Raw genomic sequence first — 14,915 nt, 5'->3', positions numbered from 1 at the left:
TTTAGTAGGGGATTGGAGGGTTTTGACTCAGCAATGAAAGAGATTGCATCTTTCTTTGCCAGGTTACTGAGGAATTTAGAATCAATCGTGTTCTTTTGACACTTTCGCTTTTTCCCTGTACAATTGTGAAGGTTGCAAAGGAGGGAGATTTTGACAAAGTAACCTTGGTATGCTAGAAAAGTACAATTTGTAGCCAGTCAGTATATACTTAGCCAGAGTGTATTGGTGGTACTGATGGATATTGCGGCCATTGGCAGGAGCACCTATCAAGGGAACCATGCTGTCCTAGATGATAAGACTGCTTGAGTGCTTTTGATGGGTGCAACTGGCAGTGAATGTGGCATTGCTGACAATGGTGTGCACAACCTTTCCCTACTCCAAGCCAAGGTGACTTGCCCATGTGGTGACCCCATAACATAATTGGCTTGGGACACCACAGCAGTCATGATGTTGAAATCCAAGCAATGATTACAAGGCTTTCTCTTAAGTTGATAATTGTTCATCACTTATGAGGGGTGAATGTTGCCTACCATTTGTTAGTCATGATTGGATAGGCTGAGACTATGAAAATTGACCTCCAGCAATTACAAGGTTGGCGGCTTAGTGGTTAAATTTCTGGGCTAGTATCTGAACCAACCAGAGAATTCAGAGATCCAGTTTTAAATATCAACAGCAGCTATGAGATTTAATTTCAGTTAATGACCTGAAGTGTCATTCATTAAAGACCCATCAATCTAACACCCATTGGTGTCTTTCAAGAAAGGAAATCTGTTATACTTACCTAGTCTGGCCTGCATGTGACTGCAAATCCACCTATATGATTGATTTATATGCCCTAACAAACCACTTAGGGCACTTGGGGATGGGCAGTATATGCCAGCCTTGCCAGTAATGCCCAGGTGCTGAAGAATGAATCTTAAGGAAGACACTTTATTTTAATATTATTTATTTAGTGCTATAGCGCGGAGTAGACCCTTCTGGCTCTTTGAGATACCCCTGACAAACCTGATTAGCCCTAACCTAACCTTGGGATAATTTACAATGAATAATTAACCTCCCCTGTACATCTTTGGACTGTGGAAGGAAACCAGAACACTTGGGGAAAACCCATGCGTTCCACAGGGAGAATGTACAGACTCCTTACAGATGGTACCAGAATTGAGCTCCCTCCTCTGGAATGCCCCAAGCTGTAATAGTGTTGCACTAACCGCTATGGTACTATGACGCCCTTACTTTACCTTGCATAGGTTAGGTTTCCCCTTCATCAAAAGTCAGACTTCCTTTTAATTCCCATTGATGCCGTCTCTTTGAAATGTTGCTTTAATGTAGAGGGACATTTTTCTCATTTCTCTCCAGCCTTCATCTCCTGTTCAAGTTAGGCCAAGTCTCTGATGAGATCGAACACTAGTATTTTGGTGAATGCAAATTGGTGAGTGGCTATTGCTCAACTGGATGGAGTTTGATAGGACATTGGAGTCATAGAGATGTACAACACAGAAGCAGGCTCTTTGGCCCATCTAGTCATGCCGAAACCATTTAGGCTGCCTACTCCCATCGACCTGCACCGGGACCGTAGCCCTCCATACCCCTACTATACAACTTCAGTATAACATCTCATCTCCTGTACTCAATACATTGATTTATCAAGGCCAATGTGCCGAAAACTTTCTTTACAGCCCTATCTACGTATGACACCACTTTTAATGAGTAGTGGACCTGTATTCCCAGATCCCTTTGTTTTACCACACTCCTCAGTGCCCTACCATTCACTGTGCAAGACCTACCCTGGATGGTCTTACCGAAGTGCAAAACCTCGCACTTGTCTGCATTAAATTTCATCTGCCATTTTTGAGCCCATTTTTCAGCTGATGCAGATCTCTCTGCAAGCCATGATAGCCTTCCTCACTTTGCACAAACCTCTGATCTTGGTGTCATCCACAAATTTGCTGATCATCCAGATCATTGATATAGATGACAATCAACAAAAGACCCAGCACCGATCCCTGTAGCACACCACTAGTCACAGGCCTTCAGTCAGAGAGGCAACCTTCTACTACCACTCTCTAGCACCAAGCCAATGTCTAATCCAGTTTGGTACATCATCCTGAATGCTGAGTGACTAAACATTCTCAACCAGCCTCTCATGAGGGACCTTGTCATGTGCCTTACTAAAGTCCATGTAGACGATATCCACTGCCTTGCCTTCATCCATCTTCTTGGTAACCTTCTTGAAAAACTCTGTAAGGTTGATTAGACATGATTTACCACGCACGAAGCTATGCTGACTATCCTCAATCAGTCCATGTCTATCTATCCAAATACTTATATATTTGGTGCCTTAGAATGCCTTCCAATAACTTTCCCACAACTGGTGTCAGATTCACCAGCTTATAAGTTCTTGGTTTATGTTTAGAGCTTTTTTTAAACAACGAAACAACATTCTCTAGTACCTTATCCTGTAGCTAAAGATGATTTAAATATCTCTGCTAGGGCCCTGGCAATTTCTGTACTTGCCTCCCATACGGTCTGAGGGAACAATTTCGCAGGCCCTGGGGATTTGCCTCGGTAGTAAACATCTCATCCTCTGTAATTTGTACAGGGTCCATGAAGTTGATGCCACTTTGTCTCGCTTCTATAGACTCTACGTCTGTCTCCTGAGCAAATGCAGATGCAAAGAATTAATTTAAGATCTGTTTTGGCTCCTCAAATGGATTACCATTCTGGTCTTCCAGGGGACCAATTTTGTCCCTAGCAATCTTTTTGCTATTAATATACCTGTAGAATCCCTTAGGATTCTCCTTCACCTTGTCTGCTAGAGCAACTTAATGCCTTCTTTTAGCCTTCCTGATTTATTTCTTAAGTGTTCTCTTGCATTCCTTGTATTCCATAAGCACCTCATTTGTTCCTACCTGCCTATACTTGCACCTCCTTTTTGCTCTTATCTCTTGAAAAGTAAGGATCCCGACACTTGTTATTCTGACAGGCACATAGAAGCTTTGTACTCTGAATTTTTTTTTGAAGGGCTCCCACTTTCCTTTGTCAGAAAAAAAGCCTGTCCCAATCAACGCAACACACACAAAATGCTAGAGGAATTTGGAAGGCCAGGCAGCATCTACGGGGGGAAAAAAGTGCAGTCTCTAATTTAGAATGTCAACCCACAGGCTAAACCTATTGTTTTGCATATTTACTTTGAAGCTAATGGCATTGTGGTCATTAGATGCAAAGTGCTCCCATACACAAACTTCTGTCACCTGCTCTGTCTCATTCCCTAATAGCAGATCAAGTATCGCACTCTGTCTCGTTGGCACTTCTACATACTGATGAAGGAAACTTTCCTGAATACATTTCTCAATGTCTATCCTATCCAACCCTTTTGCAGTATGGTAGTCCCAATCAATATATGGAAAAGTTAAAATCACCTACCATCACAATCTTCTGTTTCTTGCAACAGTCTGCGTCTCTTTAACAAATTTGTTCCTTTAAATCCCTAGGACTGTTGAGTGGTCTGTAGTATAGCCCCATTAACGTGGTCATACCTTTATTTCTCATTTCCACCCATAAAACCTCACTAGTCGAGTTCTCCAATCTGTCCTGACAGAGCACTGCAGTGACAATTTCCCTGACTAGTAACGCCACCCGTCCTCCTTTAATCCCTCCTGCTCTGTCACGTCTAAAACAATGGAACCCCACAATACTGAGTTGCCAATCCTGCCTCTCCTGCAACCAAATCTCACTAATGGCAACAAAGTCATAATTGCAAATGTTGATCCATGCCCTGAGCTCATCCGCCTTTCCTACGACACTTCTTGCATTGAAATGTACGCAGCTCAGGATACTAGTCGCACTTCATGCTCAAAATTTTGATTCCTAACTTTGTCTGAGGTCTTACCAACATCTGCCTCCACAACTGCTCCACTAACTGTTCTGGCATTCTGATTCTCATCCCCATCAACTCTAGCTTAAACCCCACCATGCAGCATTAACAAACTTTGCTGCTAGGATATTGGTACCCCTCCAGTTCAGGTGCAAACCACCCCTTCTGTACAAGTCCCACTTTCCCTGCAAGAGAGCCCAGTGATGCAAAAATCTTATGTGGCCTCCCTCCTACACCAACTTCTCAATGTGTTAAACTATATAATCATCCTAGTTCTAGCCTCACTAGCATGTGGCACAGGTAGCATTCCTGAGATCACAACCCTGGAGGTCCTGCCCTTTAACTCAGCACCTAACTCCCTGAACACTCTTTGCAGAACCTTGACACTCTTCCTACCCATGTCATGGGTACCTATGTGGAACACAACCTTTGGCTGTTCACCCTCCCACTTAAGAATGCTGAGGACTCGATCCGAGCTGTCCTGGACCCCGGCACCTGGGAGGCAACATACCATCTGGGAATCTCGTTCTCACCCATAGAACCTCCTGTCCGGTCTTCTAACTAATGAATTCCTATTATCACAGCGTTCCTATTCTCCCCTGTATCCCTTCTGAGTCACAGAGCCAGGCTCAGTGCCGGAGACCCGACCATTGTGACTTTCCTCTGTTAGGTCATCTTCTCCCTGCCCCCCCCCCCCACCTCCAATATATTAAAAAACATTATCCAAAATGGTATATCTGTTGTTGAGGGGGATGGCCACAGGGATACTCTGCTCTGGCTGTTTAACCCTGTTCCCATCCTGACTGTCACCCAGTTTCCTGTGTCCTGCACCTTGGGTGTAATTACCTCTCTATATGTCCTATCTATCACCCTTCAGCTTCCAGAATGATCTGGAGTTCATCCATTTCCAACTCCAACTCCTTAACGCAGATTGTTAGAAACTGCAGCTGGATGCACTTCTTCAATTGTAGTCACCAGGGATACTGTAAGTCTCCCTCCCTTCCCACATCCCACAAGAGGGGCATTCAACTCACCTGTCTGGCACCTTTATATGTGCTCAGCTCGGACAGTAGAGAAGGGATGAAAAGAAAAAACTTTACCTAGAACTTTGCTTTTTTTTTGCTTTCTCTGGCTGAAGCCTTGAAGAGCTAAAGCCTCAAGATCACCAGTAACTCTGTCCACTCTAAGCCTCAGGATCAACATTCTGACTCCGTCCACTCTGCCGATGGCCGCTGTGTTTGCCCCTGCCTTTTAATTTGCTCTTGCTAATCAATCCCAAATGCAGATTGGTCGCTGGTCAGAGCTCTATTTATGCTGCTGTGATCCAACGCTGCGTTTTTCTACTTGGTCAGTGGACATGATTGAAATCCCCTCCTCTCAAACTTCTGATGTCCGGATTGATTGCTGGTCAGAGCTCAGTTTACAGAGATGCATTTTCTCTTGGCTTTTCAGAGAATAAGATGTACCAGAGCAATAATCAGTATTATTGAGTAGATACCAGTGTCAGCACTGCACCAGAAGAGCTTGGCTAATAGCATAGAACTCCAGCACGCAAGTCTTCAGCACTTGAAGTTCATTTTGGTTGTAAGACATTTTGTGTAGATATCGAGACTTGGGACTCGTATAAGACTGCAGTATTTCTCTTGATGCTAATGCATTCTCCTTGATGTTCATACGTGATCTCTAACAATTCTTTTGTATATGTTTACTGGGTTTTCTTTTCACCAATTTAATAAGCAGACTCAAATATAATAGTGGCATTACCACCTTACCCTGCCACTGATTTCAGTGCCAGCACGGATCAGAACTTTCAATGTCACCCTGTAAATCTGTACTTTATGCTCTGATCCAGTCATCTGAAGTTGATTATCAATTCTGTCAGAAAGACTGCAGTTTGGAAGGGAATGTCACCTATTTATGGCTTCTGAGGGGATCTGAATGACAAAATTTCTTAGTAACTTATTAAATAATCTGCAAATTAGAAATACAATTAATTGTGCTTGATGAGGTAAGGAAAGATCGTTATAAATCATGTATGTGTTGGCTATATATCAGGTTTTCATCTATCCCCACCAACATTGCACTTCTTTTCAAAAAGGATGACCTAGTTAACAATAGACTTGGCAGTCACAAAATTGCTTGAGCCTGCCATGCTAAAATAAAGATTGAGTTAACCTGGAATGATTTGAGTTAACTTCAGGCAGGCAGCATGGATCTTAAGAGGACCAAGTCGTGACTGTTATTTTTAGTGGAACCCCTAAAGGAAATTATGAAGTGTTAAAGTAGAAGAAATGTAGTGGCAGTTGCGTCTGTGAATTTTCACAGCCTTGTGTGCAGGTAGATTTTGTGTAATAGAGACTGTGGCAACATGGATCAAAAGTTAGTTGATTTGAAAAGGGGAGTTGACTAGAAATCTTCTTATGAATGTGGAAGAAATAAACATTATTAACTACCAGTGGGCCATTGCTATTTCTCGCTGATGTAAATGAAGTCATTCTTGCATATACAATTGATTTTTCCAAACATTCGTACCTACACTTGTATGGTACTTTAAAAAAATAATCACTCAGGAAAAAGGATAAAAATGTGTTGTGGATTTAAATTTCATTGTAGGGCAAGACCATGGATATTTACCAACAGACTGATCTGATGATTAACATCTAGTTTAGGTAATAGCAGTTACTGCTGCTCCTTGATGCTTGGCTCGACAAATACATGGTGAGGCCTGAAGCCAACTGCTGGATTCTCCAAGGAAGATCTTTGTCCTCTAGCTGGAGACAGCAGAACTGACTGAAGTTTTGAGACGTTTGGGTAGGGTTGGACAGAGGTGGAGTGATGCTATGCTTGCTGAGTTTCCCATTGCCTCCAGTGCTCACCTCATTGCGTGATCTCTGAGTTTGAAGAATAGATGGTTGCCAGGTAACCCAGAGTGACTGTGACAGCTAGGTGGGTCTTCTGGCTGATTCAATGGCTTGTCAGCTACTGCTTCTGCCTGATTAAACAGGATCTTCCACCTCAACCTCTCCCAAGATTCAGCTTCCTGCAGAGCCTGAATATTTTGTCCACTTCCCATGGCCTGTTCACCCACCGCCCTGATGTTCTGGCTGCCAACATTGGCAAGGAAGATGTGGTGGCAGTGTATACCAGTGAGGTATGTAGGCAGCTGGCAGATCTGAGAAGGGTAAGCAATAGGAAATGTTTGAGAACCTCTGATACTCTATCAACATTGGTTGCTACCATGGCTTGTGTGTAGTTAATTGTAAAGTAGGTAATCAGGATTCAAAGACATGAGCAGATTGGTGGATTTGAACAGGTAGGTTTCAGATGCAAAGAAATGTGACATCTTTGAATGGAAGAAATATAAATTAACTGTTAAATGTTTAAATAGAGAAGAAGAACAGAGACACTAGGACACAGAGTGTACCAAATGCTGATTTTTTTTTTCCTGAAATAGATCTAATTTTAGCTTTTATAACTCAGGCACAAATAAATTAAAAATCATTAATCAAAAGAGTGGTTTAGCAGACCCTGACCCCACCCCCATCTCCCTCTGAAATATTGAGGTATATACTGGATCAGAACTTGACTAGTTCCAGTGATTTTTGCATGGTGGAACAGTCTTAAAAGAATACGCTCAGTCAAATATTTGATATCTCAACCCCCATTAGTTTTTTAAGAAATCTCTTGTTCCTATGTGATTGTAGAGATTAGACTTAACTGAAAAATTGGCAAACTTTCCTTGCAATAGGTAACTCAACATTTTGCGTCTTTCAAATGCGACCTTACTTTTGCAAAATAGTTAACTTATAAAGTTTTTAAATTAACATTTACAGCATATTGGTTTGTTATTTTGCATATCATTTTGGTTTAAGGACCCTCTAGGTTGCTATTCTCTATTCAAAACACAAATTCTGCATGGGTACTATCTATATTTCATTAAGTAGATACAATCTTCAGAAGACAGCTGTGTTACTGTTATCCGTTTGTATTTTTCAAAAATTTTATTAATAACTTGTATATTTGATTTGCTTTTGCAAGCCACTTCCATGAGGTCTCACAATGTAACACTAACTTCAGGGTTTTTCGGTGGTGCCTAGACGCAATATGCTGGAGAAACTCAGCAAGTCAGGCAGCATCGGATATTGCCTGACTTGCTGAGTTCCTTCAGCATTTGCAGAATTGCTTTTCATGATTTTCAGTGGTGGGGATTGGTGGTCATTACAGGGCCATGCCATTCAAATTACTAATCAACCAGCTGAAGAATGCTTTGGCAAAGACATAGAGCAGATTACCTCATACTGCTGTGATGTTTTTGTTGACAACAGCTTCCTGAAGGCAATTTGCACTTGATCGAAATAGATTCATGGTAACTTATGGGGGGGAAAACAATGCACACCATTACTAAAAAGAAAATAAGTATTGGTCTGACTGCTAATATTTTTGATTATTGTGCAGAGATGATGATGACATTAACCTTGTGTTTCTTTTTTTTTCCAATACTTTATCTGTGTTGTTGGCTTTCTTAGCCCTTGCCACCTTTGCAGCCCTCTGCACAGCCAATCCAGTATTCTGCGACCTCTTGTCCCCAAGTTCTCCTGCCAGTCTCGCCTCCCCAGCAGTACACTATGGTACATGTTATTAGTTCTGTATGTTTAGTTTTGCCTGCGTGTGTCAATTTGCATGTTTCTCTGTGCTGTCATTAAGTCTTTCACAAACAGTATTATGGTTGAATGTGTTAAGAATACCACTGGATCAGAAGTAAGTGTTTGGGTATATAATGGCCTCTGCCATGTGCTTCCAGTGATAAACAGAAGCAGTGATAGGACTAGTAGACTTTCGCTGAGAAAGCATGGTTTCTATTTTTTTAATGCCTGTGGTATTTCAGTGGGAAAAGAGACATGCCCGTCCAAATAACTTCCATATCCAAATTAATTGCTGCCTTCACATGGGGGAAATGTTTATATGAAATTTAATTCTATCTAGTTCTACAAAATTAGTAATGGGTTGTTTTTACCTGCTGAGATGCAATGTGGCAAAAAGGACCTGTGCTGCTTTCATCACTGCTCGTTATCACAAGCCTACAATCTCCATTAATAATCTCTTGTTCTACTAATTGATATTGCAAACCATATAAGTGCATCATTAATGAATCAGCATTTGCATTGCTGAAACAAATTTACCAGTAATTCTGACTTTATAACCCTTCAGATATGCTCAGATAGAAATCTCACCCTGTCATATTGGATAACTGTTCTGACCTTCATGGTATTTGGTCTCATAGATCCTGTGTGCATTAATTACTCTGAGCTAAGCTAATCTTTGCCAGGCCTAAATTTGTAGGAATAGATTCAATATCCTGAACTGGGAAGGGGAAAAATTGACAAAGTTTCCTGCCTTGGATGACAATCCTAAGTGCTGGAAACCATGTGGATGCTCAATCAGAATAGTAATGTAAATGCAGACCAACCCATCATTCTTTAACTTGTTACACAGAATGTAGAACGTGTAACTCCAACATCCTCTATACAGTCCTACTCAAAGACAGCCACTTGGGTTGAGGTATTGTAGTTTGACTTAACAGCTTCTTCAAAAGAGATATATAGTTCTACACACTTGACTTTTGTAGTGATGTTCTGTTGTTTTTTCTTAAACATTAATTAATGATATTTTTCAAAATAATGTCATTAATCAAATGCATAAAAATACACTTACAGAATAGTCACATGGAAAATGTAGAATAAATAACAAGCAACAACAAGTATAGTGGTTTGCAGATATCTTTCAGCATCTTGTCACCAACCTGTGGGTTTATTATTGGGAGGAGGTGAGAAACTGCTGAGGGACCCTGTGGATTTATTTAATACATAGCATACCCAAGTTAAAAATAAAAGTTTATAAGTTACAGTTTCATGGGAATTAACAAGTTGATTGCTAATAAAACAGACATATGCTGTTTAGAATGCAAACATTTATACATTATTGGCACATCCCGAATTAGAACCTGAAGCTGCCTCTCAAACTAATTTGCTGTGCCTGTGCTCTAAATCCAGTAAATAGCAATCAGATGACCCAGATATAGTAGTCAGGTGATGGTACTGTTGTTTGTTTAATATGATCTCATTCAGTCACTGAAGTTCTAATCAGATTGCCGGATGAGTAAATTGCCTGATGAACCACTCACATGTGTCTGAAATAAAAAATAACCCTTTGTCATTTAATCCAAATCAGAAAGGTGGGTTATGAGTTGTGAAACTATTGTACACAGAACTGGGTTAGTCAGTAGCCTTTCACTTTACGACCTAGATCGGAGTTCAGATCCAGGCTACACTAATGGGTTTAAAAGAATCTTTCTGCGTAAGAGTATTATGTGAATGACTGTGCTGTCTTTATCTTGCCTGCATATCAGCCCTAATGCAGTACCAAAATATAATTTTGATTGGGCATGATGGTGGTTATTGTGTAGAATAGAAAATAATGTAGGATGCACTGCCCATGAAACATGGTTGTATGGTGACCAAATAAAAATTTCAAGCAACTTTGCATTGAGTGTAGGAGTGAGAAGTTATGTTGTCATTGTACTTGACATTGATGCGGCAGCTGGAATATTGCCTCCAGTTTTGGTTACCCTATTATAAAAAGGATGCCATTAAACTGGAGAGTAAAGAAGATTTGCTTGAATGTTGCCAGGACTCCAGGGCCTGAGTTATAGGAAGAGTTTGGGCAGACTAGGACTTAATTTCTTGGAGTCTTGGAGACTTGGGGATGACCCAATCAGAGTGTAAAAAATGATGAGGACCATAGATAGAGTGAATACACAGAGTCTTTTTCCAGGGGAAAGGAAATCAGTGGGCATAGGTAAAAGGCGAGAGGGAAAGTCTTAATAGGAACCTAAATGCCAGCATTTTCACGCAGAAGGTGGTGAGTATATGGAACAAGCTGCCAGTGAAGCAGGTACAATAACAACATTTAAAAGACAGGTAGGTTTAGAGCAGGGGTTCCCAGCTCTTTTTTTTTTAATGCCACAGACCAGTAACATTAAGCAAGGTGCCCGTGGACCCCAGGTTGGGATCCCCTGGTTTAGAGGGATGTGGGCCAAGCAAGGGCAAATAGAACAAACTTAGATATGAATTTGTCCAGCATGGACAAATTGGGTCAAAAGGTCTGTTTCTAAGATGTGGCCATCATTGTTAAGAGCGGTGAATGTAGTGGAATTGGGTTTTCAAAAAGAATTTGTTAGGATGCTGCACAAAGAAGGTTGTTACTTAAAATATGCACTCAAATTATTTGAAATAATTTTTATTATTATGGATAGAGTATTGGTCAAAGGGTAAAAAAAGCCATAGGGGAAACAAAGTTATGTTTCCCCAAAGTTAAAGGTCACGTGCCACAAGAATCATTATTGGGAAATATAGCAAAATGAATAGAAACACAGTATAAATGAAGTGTTAAGGAACTAGTAAATTTTGGTATACACAGAACTCGAAGTACTGATGTGAGAAATACAGAACAGTAACATGCAGGTGCACCAAGTAATAAAAATGTGAATACAGTGGATTCCGGTTAATTGGAACACATTGGGACCAGTACATTTTGGCCCAAGTAATGTTGCTGTCCCAATTAGCCGAAGTTTCATGAAAATCATTAAGAAGGTATTTAAAAAAGAGACAAACAACTGAGTAAAAAAAATTGTGTATTTAGATGAAATACAGAATTAGGAAACTGCCAATACTACTACAGTACTGTAAAGATATATTAGTTCCTAATAGTTATCGACAGAAGAATTCATCCAGTGTATGCTGCCAGAAGAATTCATCCAGTGTATGCTGCCATTTTCTTTTGATTGACTGTAAATGAACAAAATCAGTGCAGAAAATGTACTGTCTTCATACAATACTTCAGAAACATAGAAAACCTACAGCACAATACAGGCCCTTCGGCCCACAAAGCTGTGCTGAACATGTCCTTACCTTGGAGCTACCGAGGTTTACCCATAGCTCTCTATTTTTCTAAGCTCCATATACATATCCAGGAGTCTCTGAAAAAACCCGGTCACTTCTGCCTCCATCACCGCCTCCGGCAGCCCATTCCACGCATTCACCACTCTCTGCTTAACAAAAACTTACCCCTGACATCTCCTCTGTACCTACTTCCAAGCACCTTAAAACTATGCCTTCTCATACTAGCCATTTCAGTCCTGGGAAAAAGCCTCTGACTATCCACACGATCAATGCCTCTCATTATCTTGTACACCTCTATCGAAAGTTACATACGTGGATAGAGCGTTGGCTGATTGGCAGGAAACAGAGAGTGGGAATAAAGGGATCCTATTCTGGTTGGCTGCTGGTTACCAGTGGTGTTCCACAGGGGTCCGTGTTGGGGCGGCTTCTTTTTACATTGTACATCAATGATTTGGATAATGGAATAGATGGCTTTGTGGCTAAGTTTGCTGACGATACGAAGATAAGTGGAGGGGCCGGTAGTGCTGAGGAAATGGAGAGTCTGCAGAGAGACTTGGATAGATTGGAAGAATGGGCAAAGAAGTGGCAAATGAAGTACAATGTTGGAAAGTGTATGGTTATGCACTTTGGCAGAAGTAATAAACGGGCAGACTATTATTTAAATGGGGAAAGAATTCAAAGTTCTGAGATGCAACAGGACTTGGGAGTCCTCGTACAGGATACCCTTAAGGTTAACCTCCAGGTTGAGTCGGTAGTGAAGAAGGCGAATGCAATGTTGGCATTCATTTCTAGAGGAATAGAGTATAGGAGCAGGGATGTGATGTTGAGGCTCTATAAGGCGCTGGTGAGACCTCACTTGGAGTACTGTGGGCAGTTTTGGTCTCCTGATTTAAGAAAGGATGTGCTGATGTTGGAGAGGGTACAGAGAAGATTCGCTAGAATGATTCCGGGAATGAGAGGGTTAACATATGAGGAACGTTTGTCCGCTCTTGGACTGTATTCCTTGGAGTTCAGAAGAATGAGGGGAGACCTTATAGAAACATTTCGAATGTTGAAAGGCATGGACAGAGTGGATGTGGCAAAGTTGTTTCCCATGATGGGGGAGTCTAGTACGAGAGGGCGTGACTTAAGGATTGAAGGGCGCCCATTCAGAACAGAAATGCGAAGAAATTTTTTTACTCAGAGGGTGGTCAATCTATGGAATTTGTTGCCACAGGCAGCAGTGGAGGCCAAGTCATTGGGTGTATTTAAGGCAGATTAATAGGTATCTGTGTAGCCAGGGCATCAAAGGTTATGGTGAGAAGGTGGGGGAGTGGGACTAAATGGGAGAATGGATCAGCTCATGATAAAATGGCGGAGCAGACTTGATGGGCCGAATGGCCGACTTCTTCTCCTTTGTCTTATGGTCTTATGGTCTATCAGGTCACCTCTCGTCCTCCGTCGCTCCAAGGAGAAAAGGCCAAGTTCACTCAACCTATTCTCATAAGGCATGCTCCCCAATCCAGGCAACATCCTCGTAAGTCTCTTCTGCTCCCTTTCTGTGGTTTCCACATCCTTCCTGTAGTGAGGCGACCAGAATTGAGCACAGTACTTCAAGTGTGGTCTGACTAGGGTCCTGTATAGTTGCAACATTAAGTCTCGGCTCTTAAACCTAATCCCACGATTGATGAAGGCCAATGCACTGTATGCCTCCTTAACCACAGTCAACCTGCATAGCAGCTTTGAGTGTCCTATGGACTCGGACCCCAAGATCCCTCTGATCCTCCACACTGCCAAGAACCTTACCATTAATGCTATATTCTGCCATCATATTTGACCTACCACAATGAACCACCTCACACTTTTCTGGGTTGAACTCCATCTGCCACTTCTCAGCCCTGTTTTGCATCCTATCAGTGTCCCGCTGTAACCTCTGACAGCCCTCCACACTATCCACAACACCCCCAACCTTTGTGTTATCAGCAAATTAACTAACCCATCTCTCCACTTCCTCATCCAGGTCATTTATAAAAATCACGAAGAGTAGGGGTCCCAGAACAGATCCCTGAGGCATACCACTGGTTACCGACCTACATGCAGAATATGGCCCATCTATAACCACTCTTTGCCTTCTGTGGGCAAGCCAGTTCTGGATCCACAAAGCAATGTCCCCTTGGATCCCATACCTCCTTACTTTCTCAATAAGCCTTGCATGGGGTACCTTATCAAATGCCTTGCTGAAATACATATACACTACATCTATGGCTCTACCTTCATCAGTGTGCTTAGTCACATCCTCAAAAAATTCAATCAGGCTCTTAAGACACGACCTGCCTTTCACAAAGTCATGCTGACTATTCCTAATAGTATTATGCCTCTCCAAATGTTCATAAATCCTACCTCTCAGGATCTTCTCCATCAACTTACCAACCACTGAAGTAAGACTCACTGGTCTATAATTTCCTGGGCTATCTCTACTCCCTTTCTTGAATAAGGGAACAACATCCGCAACCTTCCAATCCTCCGGAACCTCTCCCGTCCTCATTGATGATGCAAAGATCATCGCCAGAGGCTCAGCAATCTCCTCTCTCGCTTCCCACAGTAGCCTGGGGTACATCCAGTCCAGTCCCGGTGACTTATCCAACTTGATGCTTTCCAAAAGCTCCAGCAATCCTCTTCCTTAATATCTACTTGCTCAAGCTTTTCAGTCCGCTGCAAGTCATCCCTACAATTGCCAAGATCCTTTTCCATGGTGAATACTGAAGCAAAGTATTCACTAAATACCTCTGCTATCTCCTCTGGTTCCATACACATTTTTCCACTGTTATACTTAATTGGTCCTATTCTGTCACGCCTTATCCTCTTGCTCTTCACATACCTGTAGAATGCCTTGGGGTTTTCCTTAATCCTGTCCGCCAAGCCTTCTCATGGCCTCTTCTGGCTCTCCTAATTTCATTCTTAAGTTTCTTCCTGCTGGCCTTATAATCTTCTAGATCTCTTATCATTACCTAGTTTTTTGAACCTTTCGTAAGCTCTTCTTTTCTTCTTGACTAGATTTACAACAGCCATTGTACACCACGGTTCCTGTACCCTACCATCCTTTC

General features: G+C 41.7%; 1 protein-coding gene across 7 annotated transcripts in view; it reads left to right on the top strand.

The window, feature by feature from the left end:
• LOC134340353 (R3H domain-containing protein 2) overlaps positions 1-14,915 on the top strand; it is a 265,555-nt gene that overhangs the window by 175,545 nt on the left and 75,095 nt on the right. For 5 of the 7 annotated variants that reach the window (XM_063037505.1, XM_063037499.1, XM_063037500.1 and 2 more), the window contains one exon: positions 8,401-8,502. The exons of the other annotated variants lie outside the window; for them this stretch is intronic. In XM_063037505.1, coding sequence (XP_062893575.1) covers positions 8,401-8,502 — 102 coding nt within the window. The remainder of the gene's footprint in view (positions 1-8,400; positions 8,503-14,915) is intronic. 7 annotated transcript variants of the gene reach the window in all.

The sequence above is a fragment of the Mobula hypostoma genome, chromosome X1 (assembly GCF_963921235.1).
Source record: "Mobula hypostoma chromosome X1, sMobHyp1.1, whole genome shotgun sequence".
Lineage (NCBI taxonomy): Eukaryota > Metazoa > Chordata > Chondrichthyes > Myliobatiformes > Myliobatidae > Mobula > Mobula hypostoma.
Note: the sequence above shows the minus strand (reverse complement) of the source record. Positions and strands in the feature narration are given on the sequence as shown.